At 48.1% G+C, this 21,492-nt stretch overlaps 1 protein-coding gene and 1 long non-coding RNA gene across 3 annotated transcripts; one reads left to right on the forward strand and one right to left on the reverse strand.

Moving 5' to 3' along the window:
- Nucleotides 1–806: 806 nt before the first annotated feature.
- MARCO (macrophage receptor with collagenous structure) lies at nucleotides 807–12,082 on the reverse strand. 2 transcript variants are annotated; one of them, XM_040561752.1, is made up of 15 exons: nucleotides 11,786–12,082; nucleotides 9,796–9,897; nucleotides 9,274–9,489; nucleotides 8,858–8,893; nucleotides 7,813–7,857; nucleotides 7,371–7,478; nucleotides 6,471–6,578; nucleotides 6,316–6,360; nucleotides 5,818–5,916; nucleotides 5,682–5,735; nucleotides 5,014–5,058; nucleotides 4,755–4,858; nucleotides 3,462–3,507; nucleotides 2,940–3,116; nucleotides 807–2,603 (listed from the first exon to the last, which is right to left on the reverse strand). In XM_040561752.1, exons 1-15 carry the CDS (start codon nucleotides 11,964–11,966, stop codon nucleotides 2,473–2,475), a joined length of 1,497 nt encoding a protein of 498 aa, XP_040417686.1. In that variant the 5' UTR covers nucleotides 11,967–12,082; the 3' UTR covers nucleotides 807–2,472. The 2 variants fall into 2 exon arrangements, with proteins under 2 accessions (XP_040417686.1, XP_040417687.1); XM_040561753.1 differs by lacking the exon at nucleotides 11,786–12,082 and adding an exon at nucleotides 10,930–11,140.
- Nucleotides 12,083–12,721: 639 nt separating this feature from the next.
- LOC121072275 lies at nucleotides 12,722–15,798 on the forward strand. The gene is made up of 3 exons (XR_005821100.1): nucleotides 12,722–13,765; nucleotides 13,846–13,930; nucleotides 14,015–15,798. It is a non-coding gene; the product is annotated as an uncharacterized LOC121072275 (long non-coding RNA).
- Nucleotides 15,799–21,492: the final 5,694 nt, after the last annotated feature.

Consider the following 21,492-nt stretch of genomic DNA (forward strand, 5'->3'; position numbering starts at 1 on the left):
GCCAGTGCCTCTTCAAGCAGATCCATATGGACTGACACATTGTGTGACTTGGCCACGAGAACCCTACTTCTTACACATGGCACATCCTGCACTAGGCTTGGTTCTTCTCTCGCAGCTCTGACATGTTCTCCTTCAGCAGGCAGGAGCCATTGTGTTTCTGATTCTTGCATGAGAGCCGAAAGCTTGCATGGTTTTGTGCCTGCAACTCTCTGCCCAGCTGGATGGGCTTCCCCCTCTGCACTGAACACACCACAGTGGTTTTATGAAACCAGTGTTTGTTTTCCTGCCAAGATCTGGTTTCACCAGCATGGTTATATTAACACAAGTTCCAGTCCTGAGCCTTGTGCTTGGATGTTTGTTTCCCTTCCCAGACCAGAATGAACTGTACTGGTGTGAGCACATGTGCACTGGGTTGGCCACTGTTGGACAGCAGCTTGGGTTCAAGCTGTCCTTGTTGTGCTTAGGAGCAGACAGGCTGGGCTACGGCATCCTTTGCCCTGGTCATACAGATCTAGCCCCTGGTGTCCTCACCTTAATCCTGGCACAACACTTATTTTCTGGGTGCCCGTCCTCCAGAAATGAGATTTATGGGGATTTAAGTCAGCCAAAGGGTCACCAGTGGGGACGTGCTGACTTTGCCTTTGGTGGCAGTTTTGCCTGTTCAGATTGAATGCCTCAGCATTTAGCCTGAAAATGGTGAAGAACATAACCTAGTGTAGTAGTAGTAGTAGTAGCAGTAGTGAGGAAATAGAGAAAATGGGAGTGTAAGCAGCACCTGCTGATGTGACAAGACAAGATATTTGGCTTATAAATCCTTTATTTTCTAACAGTAGCAATGCTTCATTTACATACTGTCACCAAAAAAAAAAAAAAAAAAAAAAAAAAAAAAAAAAAAAAAGAAGCCCACACAGGTTCAGCAGTGCCATGGGAGAGCCTGCAGAAGCTGCTAGCTTAAGTGTGGATACTGAGCGTGCTGGTAGTGCTGACCAGGCTCCTCACCAGAACAGAAAGCTCTTGCCTCTTCTCATGCAGATGAGCCACTGTCTATTTCCACCAAATCTGCAATATTTGTCATTTGTCAGGTTTCATCCATTGTAGGTTGCAGATGCTGTTTGCCTCCTCTAAACTGGAGCCAGGACTGATAACTGTCTCTATTCGTTTTTCTGCTGTCAAAGGCGCCAGAGTGCATAGTGGAAAACTTCTGGGATTTTCCAGACTTTCCTGAGGCCTTAGACCCTGTACCAAACATTTCCTCTAGGTCAAAACAGCATTGTTGCAGACAGCACTGCGTGGTGCTGGGTCTCCTCACTCACATCATCCCTGGATGTCCCATTGTCTGCTGCTCTTACCAGCACTGCTTGTTTTTTTTCCAGTTATGTATGGATTTGTGAGCACCAAAAATGAGTTTTGAAACTGTGTAAAAAAGTGCAGTTATGACTAACATTAAGGCAGAGATATGGGGTTGCTTACACCCATTTTTGATATTTTAAAAATAAGGTCTACAAGCAGGGTGCTGCAATGTGCACAGCTATTTATACACAGGCTGCTTGTCACCTGCCAAATGCCCAGTGCTGATGAAAAAGCTTTAGGACAGAATAAAGAGGAGCCTTTCAGCTGTTATCTCAGACCTGTGTAAGACTTCCCTTTAAGGCAGAAGCTTTTGGTTTGGGACCATATTTTCACTCTGAAAGTTTAATTAGCTGGTACTTTCCCATTATTGCTTTTATTCATCATCCCTTTACTTTAGTGGATCATCTAATTTCTAAAGATCTGAAAGCACTTACTTTTACACACCAGATAAGGTAAGGGTTTTGTTCTTGGGGGCAGGATGGGAAATGCTGACAGAGAAGGCAGGGGACTTGGCCAAGGTCAAACACCAGGTCTGTGCTAAACCAGGATGGTAAGGCACCTGGATGGTGGCAGTTTAACCTCTGATCATCATCTCCTCTGGAGAATCTTTGTATTTGCACTCCAGATAGATCACCTGATGATTTCTGAGCACCTGCTGCCTTGGGTACTTGCATTTTACCGGGGCTTTTAGGTTCAGGTTCACAATTGCACTGTGATGAAGATGGACTGGGCCAGCTAAGCTGCAATAACTGCTTCTTTCCTCAGGCTTGTCCTGTTCTCTCTCCCTGCACTGAGCCCAAGCAGAGCAGCTCTCCTGTGCTGCGGACTGAGAGGGCACACGCGTGTGAGCTCCTACAGGTGGGCTGATGTCGGGTAGCTGGCAAAGCTGTGAACTCACTCATGTGTCTGAGCTCCAGTTGTTTTGTGACAGCTGGGATGTCTCAGGTTATCCGTAGGTCTTGTGATTGTTATTGATTCATCGAAAATTCAGCTTTCTCTGTCAACATGTTTAGTAAATATGTTATAAGCGCAGCCTGCAGAAGTTGGTTTGACGGTATGGACACGAGGAGCCCCGCAGAGCACTTTGGCAGGCAGTGGCTCCTGGGGCAGCCCTGGGTCCCATCAGATACACTCCACCCCTGCATCCTCACTGTGGGAGCAGTTGTGTGTGCCCCAGTTGGATTTTGCGCAGTCATAAATTGACTCTTCATTCCCACTGCAATTCACGTCATCAAGCCAAATTTGCCCAGTGCCTTTGGAAGAGGAATTAAGACAAATAAGTACAACAAACAACCAAAAGCAGTCACTGATGTACAGAGGAAATGGTAGTGTGCACTTTTCTAAAGGGAACCCTGTGGGCTGCGGGCATGTGTTGGGTTGCACGGTTGGCATATTGGAAAGCCAGCCTTTGGGCACAGTTCAGGCAGCACCTGACATGCAGCTATCTTGTCCCAAGGGGACAGAGCTGTCCCTTTGAAGCCATCCTCTTTGCTCTCCCATTGCTTGCAGGGTGTGCGATACCTCCCGTGCCAGGTGGGTCGTGCAACCCCTGCTTCACAGCCCAGCCTGGGGGGCTGCTGTGGACTCACCTTCTGCCGCAGTGAAGGCAGCGGTGGCAGACCTGTATCCCAGCATCTTGCAGACCACAGAGGCGCTTTGCATGTCCCAGCCATCATCACATATCGTTCCCCAGGACTGGTTGTGAAGGATTTCCACGCGACCCCTCCTGCCACCACCCACGATTCGTATGTAGTTGCTGAAGCGACCTGATGGATTGGAAGAGAGAAAAATAACTGTACTAAATGTATGGGTGGGGATGCTAAAAGCACTTTGAAAGATGGAAGCAGTGACTGCCCAAGCCAGATGAATGGTCCCATCTCCACAGCTGCAGCTGGGGTGGGACCTGAAGTTTTTAGCTCAGATCTGAACAATTCAAGGCCCTGTCCCGACTCCAGAGGCTGCAGCTCAGTGAAATTTTTCAGCTGAGACCCCTCAGTTCTGGTAGTTGTGTGGCAGGTTAACCTGTGTGTGCAGGAGACCCACTGGTCTTGATCTCAAAAGTAGCTTTGATGCCAAAGTCAAGTGATAGAAGATAGATAAAAGTCCCATACCTGATCCCTGTTCACCTTTGCTGCCTTTCATTCCTGGGGAACCTGTTCCAAATTGAAAAATAAGAAAATATTTGACTGCTGCTTGTGGAAAAATCCAGTTATTGGTTTTTTTTGAGTAATTGGGTGGGTCACATATGAGCGAAGGTTTCTGTCTCCACATAGAAGGGACCTTCTGAAGTGACTGACGGTATGTGAAAGGAATGTGAAAACAATGTAGCAAGAAAAGTAGGATAATGCATGGCACAGTTTTCCTAATGTGTGGCCCAAGAAAAGATCAGTTTACAAAACCCCATCCACTTACTCTTGGGAAATATACCTTATTCCCACTAACTGTAAAATGACATCTTTGAGAGCCTCTGGGCTCTCCAGAAGCAGGCACAGTGTCTCCCAAAGCATTTACAGGAAGATCTACATCGTGGGGTTTGCTCTCTAGGTGCTGCCATGGGACAGCAGAAAGCCACTCACAAGATCTCCACATTTCCATACAGCACCCTGGTCCTGAGAGTGTAGGTGCTTGAAAAGACACGGTAAGCTCTTCACCCCCAAAGCTACTTTGGCAAAGCACATATCGCCATCTCCTTCTGCAGCAGGGTGGAAGCTGAGACCCACCCAGAGTGCACTACCTAGCTTGGGGTCACCCCAGTTAGGCTATTCCTCCCCTTCCACCCCTCTTCCAGAGGCAAAGCTCCGGAAGAGGAGTGCATGGAGGAGTCCCACATAGCCTCCATTTTACTTTATGTCTGAGGACTCTTGTACTGTTCAATGTGAACACTAAAAAAATTAAAATAAAAATAAAAAAAAACAGAGCTGGTTTCTTCCTGTGGCCTGTTCAAATAATATTTTGTTTATTATTTTACTACAGGCCTTAGGGTTTTGGGAAGCATTCAGTGATTGGAAAAGAAGTGGGTAAGGATGGGGAGTTGTTGTAGTGTTGGCCCTTTTGAACTGTCTGGTTTTTGTCCTGCGACTAGAGAGGCTTTCTTAAATAGCCCTTGTGTTGCTGATTCTGTTTCTTACCACCACGTCAATCCCAGAAGCACAGTACGTTGCAAGATGTCTCTGGACATGGATTTGAAAAAATCCAATGCAGCTGTTTACTTGTGTATCTTTTAGCAAGACTCCCAAGGTATGAATGTGATACTCCTCACATTCACCTCCTGGGAAGACTGATCTATCTGTTGAGTTGCTCCTGAAAAAGTGCCCCAGAGCAGCTTGTGCCAGGCTGTACTGTACAATCCCAAACCCAAATGTTCCCTCAGCTCCACAGAGCCCTTGGCAAACAGCCTTACCGGGAAGTCCGCGGTCTCCTTTTTCTCCTTTTACTCCTCGTTCACCTTTTAGACCAGAACTGCCATGATCTCCCTTGCTTCCTTTTTGACCAATTGGGCCTGGGCTGCCTGTGAGGAAACCAAAAAAAGTTATTATTTTTGTTCCTTGCCAAAGAAACAGTGTGAAAAGCATTTCACATTGATGCAGAGAACTGGGAAGTGACATCTAAAGTACTGTGCTTAATCATCATCAGAATAAGTAGTGCTTTCAAAAAAGTATTTACCTTGTGGGCCCTGGTCTCCCTTTGTTCCTTTTTGCCCTGGAATACCTAAGATCATGAAAAGAAGAAGAAAAAAAAAAGATATTTATACGATTAAAAAAGTTTATGCAAACTATTATTTAGGGTTGGTTTCACTCAGTCCAGGTTAGTTGTTTACACTACAGTCATCTATTTCTGAAGTTGGTGTCTTACTTCCCACTATACTCAGGGCAGACCTCTTCAGTAGAGAAAATAAAGACAGTGGAGAGTTGTGTTCGGTAGTGGATGGATTTCGGGTCATTTATATCACATCCTAAACTTCACTGTTGGCAGAGAGACCCCAGCTCCAGGTAGGTCCTCGCTGACCACAGAGAGCCTGGGCACAAAAACTCAGGTTCACCAGACAAACGCATAACGTTGGGCCAGGTGGCTCCCTATCATCCGGGTGTCCAGGAGTGCAGGAGGGTGCAGCACTTCAACCTGATGGAGATGAGAGGCTGTGTGCTCTACATACATTCAGAGTTAAAAGGGAAATACACCGGAATAGGTTTGTGCAGCAGAACATTACTCTGTTGTTTTGGATGCCCATGGTACAGAGGTGGACTTCCTCAGGTGGAAGGTCAAAGCAAAGGCCTGGGCTATGTGCTCCAAGCTGGTCTCTGAAGAGACCTCTTCCTGTGATGCTCCTTTACCTGCTAATCCGCTGTCTCCCTTTTCACCTTTGAGACCCGCATTGCCTGCCATTCCTGAAAGTAAAAACAAGTCCGGGAAAGTAAATCTATCACTCAAAGAGAGGCCAGTGGGTAATGGATTTTGGTAGCTTTGTACCTGGACTACCCCTGGGCCCGAGGTCTCCCTTCTCCCCCTTCTGGCCAGGTTTGCCGCTGGGGCCAGCAGCTCCCGGGGGGCCTTGTTCTCCAGCTGAGCCTTGAGGGTGAACAACAGAACGTGTGAAATGCAGGCAATACACGAAGGAGGAAAGCAGAAGATAGCTCTGTCACTGACCCCCATGCCGTGCAGACTGAGTTATCCCTATGAAAGCAAAGCAAACACCGGTTCTCCCCAAAGAACCATGCATGCACACGTCAGGAAAGATGTGGTCTTCCATGGTACAAAACCTTCCTCTCCCTCTTGTTTTCTTGCACACTGAGTAGGGTTGGGCTTCAGGACGGGTTTGCACAATGTTGGCATGGTTTCTCCATCTAATCATCATCTCTTATCCATGCTGGGAGCTATCCTGGCTGCAACTTTCCTTGTCATGACACACCATCTTAAAGAGATTAGTCTCCTATTCCTAGAAGAAACTGCACCTTCTGTGCTGCTTACCTGCCTCTCCTTTCTGTCCAGGACGTCCAGGCTCCCCCACGCTGCCTGTAACAAAATCTTGGCATCAGTGCTAGCAGGACTTAGCTGAATGCTTCATCTGGAGGAGCCCTCCAGCACGGTACGTGTGTCAGCTGTGCTGCATCCTCTGCACTTACCATTGAAACCTGGCAGCCCCTGGTCTCCCTGTTTTCCCTGAGGACCCACGGGTCCAGGGGGCCCCGGATCTCCCTTCTTGCCCGTTTCACCTTTTTGTCCTTGGACACCTACCAAACAGCACAGCACATGCGTGTAAATTAAAAACAAACAAACAAAACAAAACTAATACAACACAAAGATTTGTCTCTGAAGGCAGTGGAGCACCTCCTTCCAGCTGTCCCAGCACCAAAGTTTGGCCCAGAGTGGTGGGTTCTGGTGATTTACTTCTGAGGAGTCTCTAGCCAACCTGTGCAAATGTCCTTTCTCATCTGCACCACGTACATCTCCTGCTTTCTTTTGCTATGCTGCTTTCAGCCTTTCCTTTCCAGGTGCAGCCTACTTGAGACTGTTGAATTTTGGTTATCTGGGAGATGCCCACTAATGTGTGCTGCACAGGAGAAAAAATGGTGCATAACTCTCCTACTTATGGTGTAAAAAAGGCTTAAATAGGGTATAAAGTTCTCAGAAGTAGGTTTTACTATAGTCAAAACTAACATCCATGTGCTTCTGTGGATAAATTATATTGTATTATGTTACACCATGAAAATCCTACTGTAAACATTGCTGCTTAAATCTGGGATATGCTGATAATTGAATACTTGTGCCTTTCATTAGACAAAGGTCACTCTATGAGGAGACTTCCATGGTGCAGAGTCAACATTTTGCAGGTCTCCTTTCCCCCCTTTGGGAGCTTTGCTGGAACACAACACAAAATGAGATCCCTCCAGATCAAACCCAAAGTCCTGTTTTTATGAAATATGGGACCTATGAAGACTTCACCTGGTGTTTTAATTGGAACCAATTTAAAGAGGAACACATGGGAGAATCTTAAAAGTGTTGAGACAGTGAAGAAGCCTTACCTGCAAGCCCCATCTCTCCTTTTTCTCCTCTTACTCCAGGTTCACCACTTGGGCCAGCAGGGCCAGGATCTCCTTTACTCCCCTTCGTGCCCTGCAGTCCCTGTAAGCCTGCATGGACAAAACCACACTTCTGATGCTGCAGTGGATATCGTGCCTAGTGAACAGCAGCAGCAGCAGGCCATACAACGTGAGCCAAACGCTGCTCTCCATGTACCTGAGAGCGGTGCCAGAGGCAGAGGGCAAGACAATTCTTTCAGACAATATTTTTTCCAGGTAAGTTTTGCTCTTGTTCGCACTAGTTTTACATAGGCTTATTTCTTCAACTCCAATGACATTCCTACTAACTTACATCTTAACTGAGGACAAGATTGCCCATAAAATCATCCATAAAGTCACGTTATGCTCATCCACAGAAGTGATTCAGGTGTCAGAAAAGCCTTACCTTGGATTCCTCGGTCTCCCTTAGTCCCCGGTGGTCCCCGTAGCCCTGAGATGTAAAACACATCTATCAGCTGATACACATCATCTATTCACAATAATGAGCAAGAAGAAGAGGTGAATTTTTAACCATCCTTTGTGCATGTGCCTTCGGTCACCGCTGAGGCCAATCTTCAGCTGGCAGAGGTGAAGGCAGGCACTCGAGTAAAGTCCTTGGAGCTGGGCTGAGTGCATGCTGGGCAGGGGCCAGCTGTCCCCCAGCCAAACCCTGCCGACCGCCTGCTCACGGGGACCTCTGGGGAGATCTTCCCTGAAAAAGCCCTGAGCTATTGGGCTTTGAAGAACAGTAACAGTGTTTGGCTGGAGGTTGTGTTTCACTGTTGTGAACGCAGCCAGGAAGATATGAAAAAGATGATTTTTTAAAAATCTATTTTTTTTTTCTTCAGCAAAGCTCATCAGCATAGCCAAGAACTAGGGATGGATGAGATACAGACCTGACCTAACAAGGGATGCATCTTAGATCATCATTACAGGATCACAGAAACCCTCAGTTTCTTTGGAAAGTGCCTGGTCCAACCTCTACTAAAAGCAGAGCCAACATGAGATCAGGTCTTGCTGCATCCTCACAGTCTGCAAACATTTATCTCCTGCAGCTGGTGCAATTCCACCTGACACCCCCAAGGACCCAGCACAGCAGATTGTGCTTGTGCAGAGGAGAGCTCTTGCTCCCAGCTCATTCCCAAGCCCACGTAGCTGTTCCCCCAAGGACAGGGTGGACAAGGTCCCAGGTCTGTCACTGCTCGCTACATGCACTGTTTGTCTGAGGCCCCACAGAGCAGGGATCGGGAAAGTCTCCTTGAATTGTCTTGGGCAAGCTGAAGCTCCTGGGGATCAGTCAAAAGTATGACAGGTCTCCTCATCGCCAGGGCACTGCGCATTTGGTAGGACAGGGGTCTAGTGACCGAAATCCCAAATCCTCACCTCAGATCTCTTACCAGAAAAAAGAAAGGAAAAGAGAAAATTTTCTTATGGCTCATCTACCCACATACCTGGTGGACCAGGATCTCCTTTGCGTCCAGGAGGCCCTGAAATAAATATTTAATGGATATTTTTCAGTAGTCGTTACTCAGGGAAGGATATACCAATAAGTCAGGGCTGAAGACAGCAGCCTTTTGGAGGGCACTGAGTTACAGGAGGGGAGAGCAGCCCCCAGCCCCACACACAGCTGCAGAGGGAGCCAGGTGAAGCACAGGACAGTGCTCTGGCTTCTCCAGCTGCACCAGCTCCATGGACAACATCCGACCCTGGGCACTGGAGCATCACTAACTACTGGACAGGAAGACCAAATCTCGCCCAGGTTATTCCTTCAGAACTAGATTTTCCTTGGTTTGGCCCAGCCTTGCCAGTGGTGCAGAAGAACCAGCTCTCCCCACTGAATAGCCAGCATGGAGAAATGAAGCCATACCTGCAACCAGGCTGATGTTGCTCATCATCGTCTCCAAGTTTGCATTGCTGTTTTTAATGATGATGATTTCCTCTTCTATGCTTCTCCTCCAGTTTTCTTCATGTCTCACGTCCCCCTCCAAAAGAAGGTTGTTGGCATAGGATCTTCCCAGCACCCCTTCTGCATATGATGCATTATTTTCTTGACGTTTCAACATCTCCTCCTCCATCTTAAACACTGAGGAAACAAAACATCTGTGCAGTGGATGTTCCCTGCCTGATCCAGCTGGGAAATTCCTGGTCAGCAGAGCAGCTCCCTAGTACCTGTGCAGTTAAGTACCACCACTGGGGCCTGTTTTCACATGCTGGGCTTTGCTGCAGCCACGGGCGCAGACATTTGGACCCAGGGCAGATGCAAAGCACAGCTATGGGTTGGGGATTGGCTTCCTGCAGCAGACACATTGACTGTCCGTGTGCCCACGAGCTCCCAGAGCACCCAGCAAAGCTCCTTTGGTACTGAGGCTGTAGTAGGTGGAAGTATTACCTTTGTATGCCAGCAGCCCCTGGCCGACCGTCAGCAGCAGTAGGTAGATGCAAAGGGCAGTCCGAGCACAGCATGTGGATGGCTTTCTTTGGCTTTGAGGCTCTAAAAACCAACAAAAGTAGGACAAACATCCTCTCACATCTCTCCCGTTACGAACTCTACTTGTTTCCAGCCATTTCAGGCTTGGCCACACTAAAACCTCAGTGCTTTCCAGTGGCAGGACGTCCTGCGAGGCTGCTGGGGCCCATGAACCGACCCTGGCTGTGCACTGCGATTCACCCTTGGCATCTTTTCCTTAGCTGGTTTAACCAGCTCGTTTCCATCGGGACCTAATCCAGCCTGTGACAGTATGAGCAGGGCTGTTGTCCCCTTTCTGCATCAACGAGCTCCCCGTTTCCATCACGTTTATTTGTCCCAGGCTGCCATGCAAGGAGGGCTGGTCAGAGCACACGCTCTCCCTCCCCAGGCACCTGCATACCTGTGGCTCTAACAGTGATGCAAGTGCACATCGACACAAATGAGAAATCAATAACAAACTGAACTGCAGAACACATGAAAACAAGTTGTAACATTTAAAACAAATTGTCACCAGCAAGTGTAAAAGAAACGAACTGCTTTGTCAAATTTGGCCTTTAAGGAGAAAAAAAAAAAGTATTTTTGAAGCATTAATAACTACTTCAGACATGCAATAAGTTACCCTTGAGGGTTTTTTTTTTTTTTTCAAAGTAACGTAATGAGGAGTTTAAAGTCTTAGCTTGAATAGAGTACAAAGATTTAATTAGTTTTACAATAGAATGGTTTAGTCAGCGATAAAGTATTTATATTCAGCTAAAAATTCATAAACTTTTCTTTTTTTTTTTATTGGATCTGGTGATTTCAGTATCTTAACTATTAAGACATGACAGTTTGACTCAGTGAAATTAGGCATTTTCTGAAACAGGGAGAGAACTATTTTATGATGCTCAGCATCAGCTGGAAAGGACGATTTCATATACTGCTCTTTTTAAATGGTCAGTTAATTTAGTAGCATAATTATTGTCAAAAGCATTTAATAGTCAGTATAAATACCTAATTTCCTTTTTATGTTTCTCATAATAAATCCACATCAATCCATTTAATAAAAAGAAACCTTACCACTTATCTGAAAGGTTGTAGTAGCAGCTGAAGCAAACCCAATCTTGTCTGAAATACTGAAAGTGCTCATATCACTTGAATTTCCCTCTCCTCCGTATCTGTCTTTAATTTTCATGACAAACGTATTGTGGCTGACCTAGATCCTTGTCAGACTGGGGACAACAGAGAACTGAAGGGACTTCCTATCTGCCTCCTGATTTGATATGCTTTCTGATATGCTTTTCCTATCCGCTCAGTTTTTATAGACTTGTGAGAACTCTGATGTGGTAATTTGAACGGTTCCTCAAAACTTCCCGCAGCTGAGATGTTCAGCTGCTCTTCCCTGCTCACTCACCACATCCACAGAGCTTCAAGCGTGGTCCATCAAGAAGTTGAACAGAAGTTTCAGTTATGAAACGTCTCTGCACTTCAGGAGGGTTGCGGGCCAGGTGGCCCTTTGGCTCCTACCACAAGTAAACCTCCTCCAGAAGGAAAGGAGACCCCTGGTTCAATGCTAGCTTCAAGATCCATCCTCTGGGAGGACAGGTGAAGTCCTGCATGGCGATAAACCCCATGCTAATGGGATGATTTATGACTGAAATGCAAGGAGGAAAAGAATCAGGGGGAGCTGTAAGGACAAGAGAGTGATGGTGAGGTGGGGGCGGCTGAAGCCAAAGTGGGCTTGGGGTGTAATGGAGGAGAGACACTTTCAGCCTCGTACTGAGGCTCTCTCCAGCCCCCAGCCTCCTTCACCCAATTCCACAGACACCATTTCCACCACCTCACCGCCTCACCCACGCCCTGTACATCTCACCCCCATGGCATTTTGCCATCTCCGAAATTTGTGCCGGGGCTGGCACAGAGGGAAGTGACTCACCCAGGCCATCAGGCAAGAGCCGTCGGTAGGTGCTGGGCAGAGCCCTGCGCGCCCACGTTGCCACTGCCACCCGCTGTCCCCTCCGAGGCACAGAGGAGCCACCATCACAGGGTCCCCTCCCCGATGGCAGGTGCCTGCCCGGTCGTGGCCCTGCCAAGTCCTCGCCACTTTCTGTGGCCATGGGAGAGAGCACGGAGCCAACCTGGGGCACAGGCAGCTGGAAGTCCTCAGCTGGACAGCCCGGTGCAGCGAGACCCTCGCTTCTGCACCTGCCGCCTTGCTCTCTAAAAGGCTTAAACCAAAAATAAGTGGGGATTTTGAAATCGACTTCTGCGTTCGCCTTTCAAACACGCAGCTGTGACCTGGGTTGGCACCAACAGAGAGGAAGAGGATCTCTCTGCTATTAGGGTGGCTGGAGAGGTTACCACCGATCTGCCGAGCTGCAGTAACCACCCATGCATGCTCTCCCTTCACAGCATCACAGGGGGGTGAGGACTCACATCCAGCCCATCTCTAATGGTGTGAAGCCACCACCAGCTGGGCCAGGTGATGGGCTGGGCACGGTTGCAGGTGGATGTTTATAGTGATGGATGTCATTCAGGTGCAGCACACAGCAGAGCTGCAGCACAAAGTCTTTTAGCCACACAGTCCTGATCCTCACTGCTTCAGGGTTCAAACTCCAGTTCTTCACTTGGCTACTGCAGGAAAGTCAATAGCAAAGCCATGATCCTGCCCAACTCCAGCTGCCAGCTTTGGTTGCCCACCCAGGTGGTCAAGCCTGATTCTCAGGCACCTGGCTGCCTGGGAGCATCGCAGTGTATATCCATCTGGACGTCAGCCTCTGCAAACTGGTGGCAGATTTCCCTATTTTTTCCCTATTTTCACATGGCAGCGGGTGTCTCAGTCATGCTGCAGGCATCAGAGATCATGCACCACCGTGCTCACTTGGCCTCTGCCACCTCCCACTTTCTGCTGTCGTTCATTTCTTGCTGCGCCACCACTGGCTGCAGCAGCCGACTGACTTTGGTTGTGCAATCAGGGTTACTAACTCAGGGAAGAAAAAAGAAAAGAAACTGCTGATTCAGTGTGGTCTCCTGGGATCGAGGGTTTGCTGAAACAATATGATTATTAATAGAACAGCAGTTTCCAGCACATTATGGGACATGTCTGCTGGGCCATCAGCCTCGCCCTCCAGGCTCTCAGCCTCCTCTCCCTCCTGAAGCTCCTCCTGCCTCTTTTGAAGCACTCTGCCAAAGTCTTGGGGAAGAGCCTGAAGTCCTCCTGCTCACCCTAGCCCTTCCCTTCCCATGCTGTGATGCTGGTGGCTCATGTTGGGCAGAAGGTACTCCTCATGCTCTCATTGCAAAGGTGCACCACAGCTGAGCTGAGTTTTAAGGATGGACCACAGCCACATCAATGTCATGGGCCCTCAGGTAACTGCTGGTGGAAGGCAAGGGAAGTGTCTGCCCCCTGGCCATGCCCACTGCCTCTCTCATGTCATTTCACCACTTGTGTCAGCTGCAGGTGTTTGTCACCACCAGAAGTTGCCTACTCATGGCTGAAAGAAGAGACGTTACGCCAAGCTCTGGGCTGGCGTTAGGTAATCACGGTGCTTCTCAGCAGTGATACAGCCAGGGAGCCTGGACAGATGTCAGCTTCCTCAAGATAAGCATTTATCTTGAAGGCACAGAATCTGTGATTTTTTTTAAGGTGTTTTTTTTGTTGTTTTGTTTTGCCAAATGAGAAGATGTCCTAGCTCAGAAGTGTTTTTCCATCAGCATGGCAGTGTTTCCAAACTCACCTAATGGATTCCAAAATGTCCGAGGTATAAATGGGCAGAATTCAGGGGGCTTTGGTGCCCCTCAAAAGACGGGGAAGAGGTGAGGGCACAAACAGGCCACATGTCAGGAGAGCCAGGGCAGCAGCCTCTGCTGTTTTGGCGGTTGCCTCTAGACTGAAGTGAGAGTGGCAGCCAAAAAGGTAAGAGTCTACCCCATATCCCAACACCTGTACTCAGTTTCTGCAGATGGACATAAAATAAAAAATGTTCCTGCCTACAGACCGCAGTGCTCTCCTGCAGGACCTGGTAGCCGTGGATGACCTGGGACATGTCTGGTAGAGACCAGAGCCTCTGCCTCTGCAGTGGTAGGTTTGTTCTTAAACTAGCTGATTTTGTTTTGTTTTGCTTTTGCTATTTCACATGATTTTTCTCTCTCTTCCTCTTTTTAGAATGAACTGGGCTGGTAAGCTTTGACATCCCAGTGGGCTCTTGTGATGAGTGGCCACCAACCAAACACCTGCTCAGCCGCTTGCTCAGCCTCCTCCTCCCTTGGGACAGGGAGAAAACAGAAGGAAAGCAAGAAGACTCCTGCAGTGACATGATGGCACTTTGGTGGGGAAAGCAAAGGCTGTGTGTGCAAGCAAAGCAGAAAGAGGAATGAATCAATTCTCTACTTCCCATTAGCACGCAGATACACAGCCACTTCCTGGGAAGCAGGCCCTTGGCACGTGTGATAGTTGTTTGGGAAGAAAAATGCCATAACCACAAGCATTCCCCCTTCCTTCTTCTTTGCCTGAGCTTTTACTGCTGAGCACAACATCACATGGGGGGGAATATCCTCGTGGTCAGTTTGGGGTGTGCCTTGCTCTCCCCGATGAAGACCAAGATGTTCAGTGCCTGTGCCTATCTGGGGACACTGCTGAACTCAGAGGGTGCCAGAGCATGCTGTGAGTGATCTGCCCACGGGCAGCTCACTGAGGGGTCAGGTCTGGGGTGTCCCTTGTGAGGGTCCCACTGGCTGCCCAGCTCAGCCCTGGTCAGCACACCCTCAAAGAACAAGCGGATCTGACTTGAAGGACAAGAAATGTTGTGGTGCCTGGAGGGTTTCCATGCAGAAGAGAGGCTGAGGTGAACACACAAGATCTGAACATCGGTGATTTCTGCTGGGGCATTAAAGGTGGAGCCTGGACCCATATGGGAGCAAGGACTTATAAATATTTTCAGATCCCTGGTGTTTAAATCCACAGACCACCTGTGGATGCAATTCTTGAGTGGGTATTGCCAGAGGTGAGGTCCTTGTCCAATGCAGACACCGCCACAGGGAGTCCCGATGCTACATGCCTGAGGTCACCACACTGCAAAACCCACTTTTGCCAAGGGATCTGCCACCCCATGGGCCTCAGAATGAAAGAAGACAGAAGGTAGACCCCCATTTTGTGTCCCTCCTTACCAGCCCGGGGCCCTTGGAGAGCCCACATCCCCATGTGCCACCGCTCCAGCTGCCGCGGCAGCACCTGGGCACTCGTGGGGCCGCGGGGCAGCACTTGTGCTAAAGCAATAAAACCCCTGGCGCAGCCTGCCTGATGTCTCTCCTCTTCAGCTTGATGTGTTGCTTGGCTTTGTTGTAGTGATTGAAACCAGATTTTCTTTCCCTTCCATGAGTTATGTTAATTTGTGTTTCATCAGAACTTGCCTCTTCTCCTCCCTTTCTTTTTTATTTTATTTTTTTTTCCCCTTTTTTCCCTTTAGGCTGGATCCAGCTGCACCACGAATTCAAGGAACAACCTGCAAAATATTTTAATGACTTCAACCTGCTCTTTGAGGTGAATTAATACCAGGTTGGCCTCTGCAGCCTGGTGGAATAGTCAGGGTTGGCTGAACAGGCCACCCTTGGAGCTGAAAAAATATGTTCTGCAAGGCAGCCCCTCCTGATAGGCAGCTCTGCCTTCAAGGAGCCCACACGCCTCGTCCACGGCTGTCCCCTGCTTGGGTACAGCTGATGCCAGAGATCTGATGTGGCTTTGGAGACATAATGAGGTGTGCAAAGGGCAGCCACATGAGGATGGTTGGAGCTGTTGCTGGTGTGCTGCAGGGAGAGGTCAGCTGCTCCCTGATGGTCCTCTGATGGGATTCTTTGGCTTGTCCCACGCTTTCAGCAAGGCCAAAAGATTTCTCTATGCACAGCAGACCATGCGACAACAGCCCTGCTTTCCTCTACCCCTTGGGCTTTTAAAATCCCCGGGTTGTTTTAGATTTGCTGAGCAGCTCTGTGCCCTGTGCAATGATGCTGCGTGTGCTGTTGTGGTCGTCTCTGCCCAGCTGGGTGCCCACAACCCACCCAGCAAGGAGGTCCTTAACCTGTCCTCATCTCCTCTGTGCAGGAAAACCTCTGGAATTAGGCAAGGCTCAGGGCAGCTGTAGTTTTAAATCTTAAGCCAGGCAGGTAGCCAGCAGATCGTTCAGAAGGACATTCCTACAAAGGTTTATTATCCCGTATTGACCTTGCACTGGGGCACATCCCAATTAATTGCCTGCACATTAACGTGTTACTCTGGATTTATCGCTGGGTAAACAAATTAAAAATCTAATACATGGGCTTCCACGGAAGGACAGCATGGGGTGGTTTGTCTCCGATAAGGTTTCTGGCCCAAATTTCCACGTCCTGAATGCTACTGGCAAACACTTCAGCTTGAAAATCCATTAACCTCTAACCACCCCGAGCCCACGAATGCGGAGAGCAGACATGTGCGAGCAGCTACGCACACAGATTGAAGCCGTCAGTGACAGCAGTCCATGCAGAATTAACTCAAAGCAACTGTCCTGCAAAACATTTGTGCAGTGCCAGGCATTGAAGTTCAGCCTCTGAAAATGCTTTTCATGCTCCTGTTTCTCTTCTCCGGGTGCTGACACAGCCCAGCAGCCCCTGTCTGGCAGGCAGCAGACCTCAGCTCCCTGGCGGTGACGTCCCTTTCTCCAGTGACAGCCACGCAGGGCTCAGCTTGCTCAATCCACTGCTAGGAAATAAGCATGGGTGTGAAACTGCCAGCATCAGTACATGGGGAAAAGAAAGTGACAGAAAAGGAAAGAGACACCCTTACGGGAAGCGTCATTTATGCTTTCCTTTAATTAGGGCCAATAATTGATTGCTGCTTGTCCAGCGTTGTCTTTAGCGAGGATAACTGGTTCTTAAATAATTCTTTTGATTCTCCAGTGTTTTTCAACACGAAGGTGTTGGCCTCGCTCTCATGGGTCAGGAAATAGCCCAGAGGAAGGGAATCAGGAGTGGCAAGAGGTGGAAAGAGTAGGGTGAAGCATCTTCACGGGCAGAGCAGGGACCCTATCAGAGTGGTCAGGTGCTGCTGGCTTATGTGTATCAGCCCTGCGATGGCCAGGAATTGTTTGGTGGCTTGGGGACCATCAGCAAGGCTTGCCCTGCACCGGGGCATGTGTTAGGACTGGCTGTTTGTGAAACATTTGGACTTCCCTTCTCACATGCCAGCAGCGGGCTCGCAGTTCACATGCACAAGAAAGGCAAGTGTCATCTCTGCTCCTTTCCCTTGCTTTTCCTTCCCAAACAAACAAAAGACCCTGAGTCGATGTTCTCATCTGAGCATCTCACAAAATGAGCTAATGTTAGTAGCGGGGCGGACTTAAACTGGGATCAAAAGAGCAAAGCAAGTGGCTTTTTCTCTACTTGCTTTCAGATGCTTTTCTTCTTTCTAGCAAACCCAGCTGGAAGTGTCCAAATGCCTGGGGAATTATGTCATGCTCAGATCTTGCCAGAGGCTCACTTGCCCTAGGCGTGGGCAAGTCTTTCTAGGGAAAAACAATTCTTTTGTACCAGCCTTCAGCCCTTGGTGCCCATTTCCATATCCAACACAGAGATCCTTTTGGGAACTAGCTGGGAATTCCCTTTTACTCCCTCTATTCTGGCGATGACAGATCAAGTGGAGCTGAAGTGTTTGATGAATAAAAATAGAATTTGCCTCACATCCCTGACCTTTGTCTAATTCCAAACCTTAACATTATACCACATTTCTTTTCCAGTCTCTAGGTCTTCTCCAGTATTTATGTAAGAGTTGAAAACCCAGAACGGCTCGAGCAGAGGGGCTGGAGCCTCCAAAGCTGTTAATTCAGGAGTACAGCTGTTCTCACAGGTCTGCGGATGCTTGAGCAGAGTTTTGACAGAAAACTGTTAAAAAGGTCTTCAGATGACAGCATACATGCTGCTAACACATTTTTCAGTCTTTTCCTGACCAAGGTGCAAGAGGGCTTTCTCTTTTCTCTTCCTGGTGCAAGACAGCTTTTCTTGAGGGCCTGCTGCCTTGCCAACAACTCCATTCACCCAAGACAATTTCTGGTGGTGTCTCCTAATCCCACTGCCAGTTTGAGCTAACGCCAGGTAGTTTTGTGCAGAGAAATAATAACGGATGAGGGGAGGGAGCTCGCACCCTGGACACAGGTGTCTTCTCCTCCAACCCCACCATGCCCCTCTGCATCCCCTGTGTGTCCCCACAGCACTGGTGGTGGGCACTGGTGGGAGAGCAAAGCGTACCCAAATTCAATCACAGGCTGGTCCAATATCTTTGTGAAAATCACTGAAAAAAAAAAAGTATGATTCTTAATAAATTCCTTCTGTTCTAACCACCAGGAAACCTGGCAGAAGGCACAGTTTAAACAAAAACAAACATCAAAACCACACATGCATATGTACTTTAAGAGAAACTTATTGAGGAGGACAGGGAGAAATCCGTTAGAAATAGGTTTTCATTATTGGTCAAATATTTAACTATAGCCCAATAAAATAATAAGATCTGCTTGTCATTATTTGCCTTCGTTAATAAGTCAGATATTTTTAATTCAATACAGCGCTCTTGATGGCATCAAGAAGTTCTACATGGAAGGCCCCGATTTATGTTCACTGTTGTGCTTAAATTAACTGAGCTGGTGTAAATGCCTTCACCGCACGTTGTTTAACCTTCCGAGGTGTGTGCAGTAGCCAGGATCTAGGGCCACTTTTAAAGTGTGTTGAAGCCAAGTGACAGCTTCTGCTGGATATCAGCTGGCTTTGGGTCTGGCAAGATCAGGGAAAGGACAAGAGGGACGAGAGGCTTTGGGGTCACATTTCCCAAGCAGGCCATTTCTGTGCCCGCTGGTGTGGGTGATGGGACAGGAGAACTGGAGGACATTGGCTAGAAGACCCATGGACTGTGATGGAACCCAAGGCCCTCCTTGGTGCTCCTCAAAGCCACCTCCTCACAGGGGCCATTGGAGGACACGCAGGTGCCTCAGGTGGCCCTTCTTTTTTGGCAAGGCTCCTGCAGGAGCCAGCACCCACTTCGCAGGGCTGAAAGAAAGAGGGTGGGTGCATGCATTGGGTTGGGTGAGAGTCAGTGAGGGAGGTCGGCCCAGCTGGTGGGAGGCCAAGCCAGGCGGCCTGGACCCTGCTCCTCCGGCTTCCACATCTGAAAGGGATTTGCAGAGAGCTAAGGACAAAGTTTCCACACCTCCCCTTGCCAAAAATATTAAGAAGAAGTTGTGAAAAATCAGAGACCCCGATGTCAATAAAGCATGTGACAAATGCAGTGAGTTTCTGACTATCCTAATTTCCCTAAATTGCAGCAAGCAAGCTGCTAAGCAGTTTTCACTGTGATATAAGTGCATAACCGAGTGAACCGGACCAAGGTGCCACATGTTAATCATTATGGGATTTTGTCTGCACAACATCAGACTTGCATGGATCTGCTTATGAAATCATACCTTTCCCATTAAACACGGTTTGAGTTTTGAAAGGGAGTTCAGATTGGCTTGGGACCAACCTTTGTATAGGGCTAAGGAAGCCTGGGATAGATGGCCTCACTGTAGGTAAAGAAAAAAGTATTAACCTGACTTCTCTTTTGTGGTGCATTGAAAAGTCTCTGCTTAAGGACTGTGGATTGATGGAGTGTCCTGAGGTGGGAAGAATATCAAAATAGACGTCAACATGCCAATAAATGTGTGTGCCAAAAATAAATGCGTTATATGTTAGTACATCAGAGAAAGCTAAAGAAAGGCATTCTTTTATGGAGGGAGACAGTCCAGTAGCTCACACCATTAAGGAAAAAAATGATCAAAGCAGAAATGAGCTCAAGTTTCTGAACGCCACTTCACCTTCAGAGTTCATTCCTTCAACCAGTCAAGGGCTGGGTATTCAAAGAATAAGATCTGGAATGGAACTCATCTCTACATAGAGACTTGGGAGAACACTTTTCTTTCCCAAACCAACAAGAAGTATATCAAAACCCTAGGCAAAATGAAAAGAAAGTGTTTCAAGGTCATAGATTTCATTCTCCAGCTTGAGAGAGTGGAGATCCAGACTAACAACAAGCAGATGGAAAGTTAGGCACTGGTCTAAGTTGGCTGCCTTTGCAACTGCAGTAGGGCTCGGTCTATAGTGCAACATGTTTCTGGTGAAGATGTGCTGGCTGGGGAGCAAAAGACCATCACACATCCTCACAGAAAGCTGAGCCAAGGAAAATTTTGTTTCAGATAGTGTTTTGTCAGCCTAGTAACGTTGCTGGTAGAGATGATACAGCTCTGCTGGCACGGAAAGTCCTTCGCTGGTGCATGCAAAGGTCTGATGTGATGTCTGCAGTTGCATGGCCTTACCCAGAGAGGATGCATCATGCTGACAAGCTCACCATGTTCAGCTCCTCCTTGGTGGTCTTCATGCAGCTGCTGGCTGGGGGTGAGCCCAAGCGGTGGGAGGAGGAAGGACCCGCACTGTGTCCGGCACTCAGCTCTGCCCCTCGTACTCACACGAGCAAAGGGACAAGAGTCGGGGTTTTTTGTTTGCTCTTGACATAGATAAAGCCCTCCACGAGGATAAGTCCTGGTGCTTGGTTCTGTGTGAACGATATGTGTGAACAGTGACCCTGCGTGGGCCGGCGGTACATGGTGGGTGTCGCATCGTGCAGCCTCAGCCCTGTCCATCAGTAAGTGCCTCTGAACTTTGTTTTTCACAAAAAGAAAAGGTTTCAGAAAAAAAAAAAAAAAAAGGTTAAAGAAACATTAGGAAAAAAGAAAAGACTGGTAGAAATACTGCCAGTCCTAGGACATAAACACATCCCAGCCCTGTGGCAGTGTCCTAGGCTGGCGGCAAGCTCATGTTACTTAATTATGATATATTGCATATAGCAAATAGCAGGGGACAAATGACCTGTTTTATTTTCACAGTCTAGAGTGGCTGTGTCTGCCTCGCAGCTGTTCAGAGCACATATATCAATGCTTCTCAGCGTCCCAGCACAAATGGAGATGCTGGGGATATAACCCTGCAGAGAGAAGCTGCGATGGGGAAGTTCTGAGTTTACCCTTGGGCAGTACAGAACTGCCCTCTTCATCTTGCAAGCTGATTTCCTCCTCATTTAAAGTGAATTAAAGTTCTTTGCGGGGTTTTTCCTCTTACAGCACCAGCTGCCCTTTCGCCTTGACACCTTCTTCTTTGTTCCCACCGTGGTGTGGTGCAGGGGGAGCAGGCACTGTGATGCCACCGGGTAGGGTAATGCGGGGAATAAATGCATTTAAAATACAGAATATTCTGAGAGTAGTGTTCCCTGCACTGACTGCTAAATCTCATGGTCCCATGGACAGAGCATTGAGGTCCTTGGTACCCAGATACGTGGCCTCTGTGCTGGGCAGACATGAAGATGTTGCAGCTCCAGGGCACCAGGAAAAAAACAACCTGGGAGCGTGGAAATGAGTTTCCTGGACTTCCTCCTGACTTTAATTAAGCTCATTGTCATTTTGGTCCACTCCCGCTCTCTTTCCCTCCCTCTCTCTGTCTTTTTGCTCTGGAAGTCTGTTCAGCAGACTCTACCCAGCTCTCAAAGCTCCATTTTTAATTAAAGGCCTTCAGTGGCTTTGAATGCCTAATGACCTCTTATCAGGT

This window comes from Cygnus olor, chromosome 6, assembly GCF_009769625.2.
Source record: "Cygnus olor isolate bCygOlo1 chromosome 6, bCygOlo1.pri.v2, whole genome shotgun sequence".
Lineage (NCBI taxonomy): Eukaryota > Metazoa > Chordata > Aves > Anseriformes > Anatidae > Cygnus > Cygnus olor.

Coding starts and splice junctions, on each gene's coding strand:
- MARCO (XM_040561752.1), bottom strand. CDS start 11,966: ATGGCCACAGAAAGTGGCGAGGACTTGGCAGGGCCACGACCGGGCAGG. Junction 5,059..5,681: donor GGGAGACAGCGGATTAGCAG/GTAAAGGAGCAT, acceptor TCATGATCTTAG/GTATTCCAGGGCAAAAAGGA. Junction 3,508..4,754: donor AAAAAGGAGACCGCGGACTT/CCCGGTAAGGCT, acceptor TTTCAATTTGGA/ACAGGTTCCCCAGGAATGAA.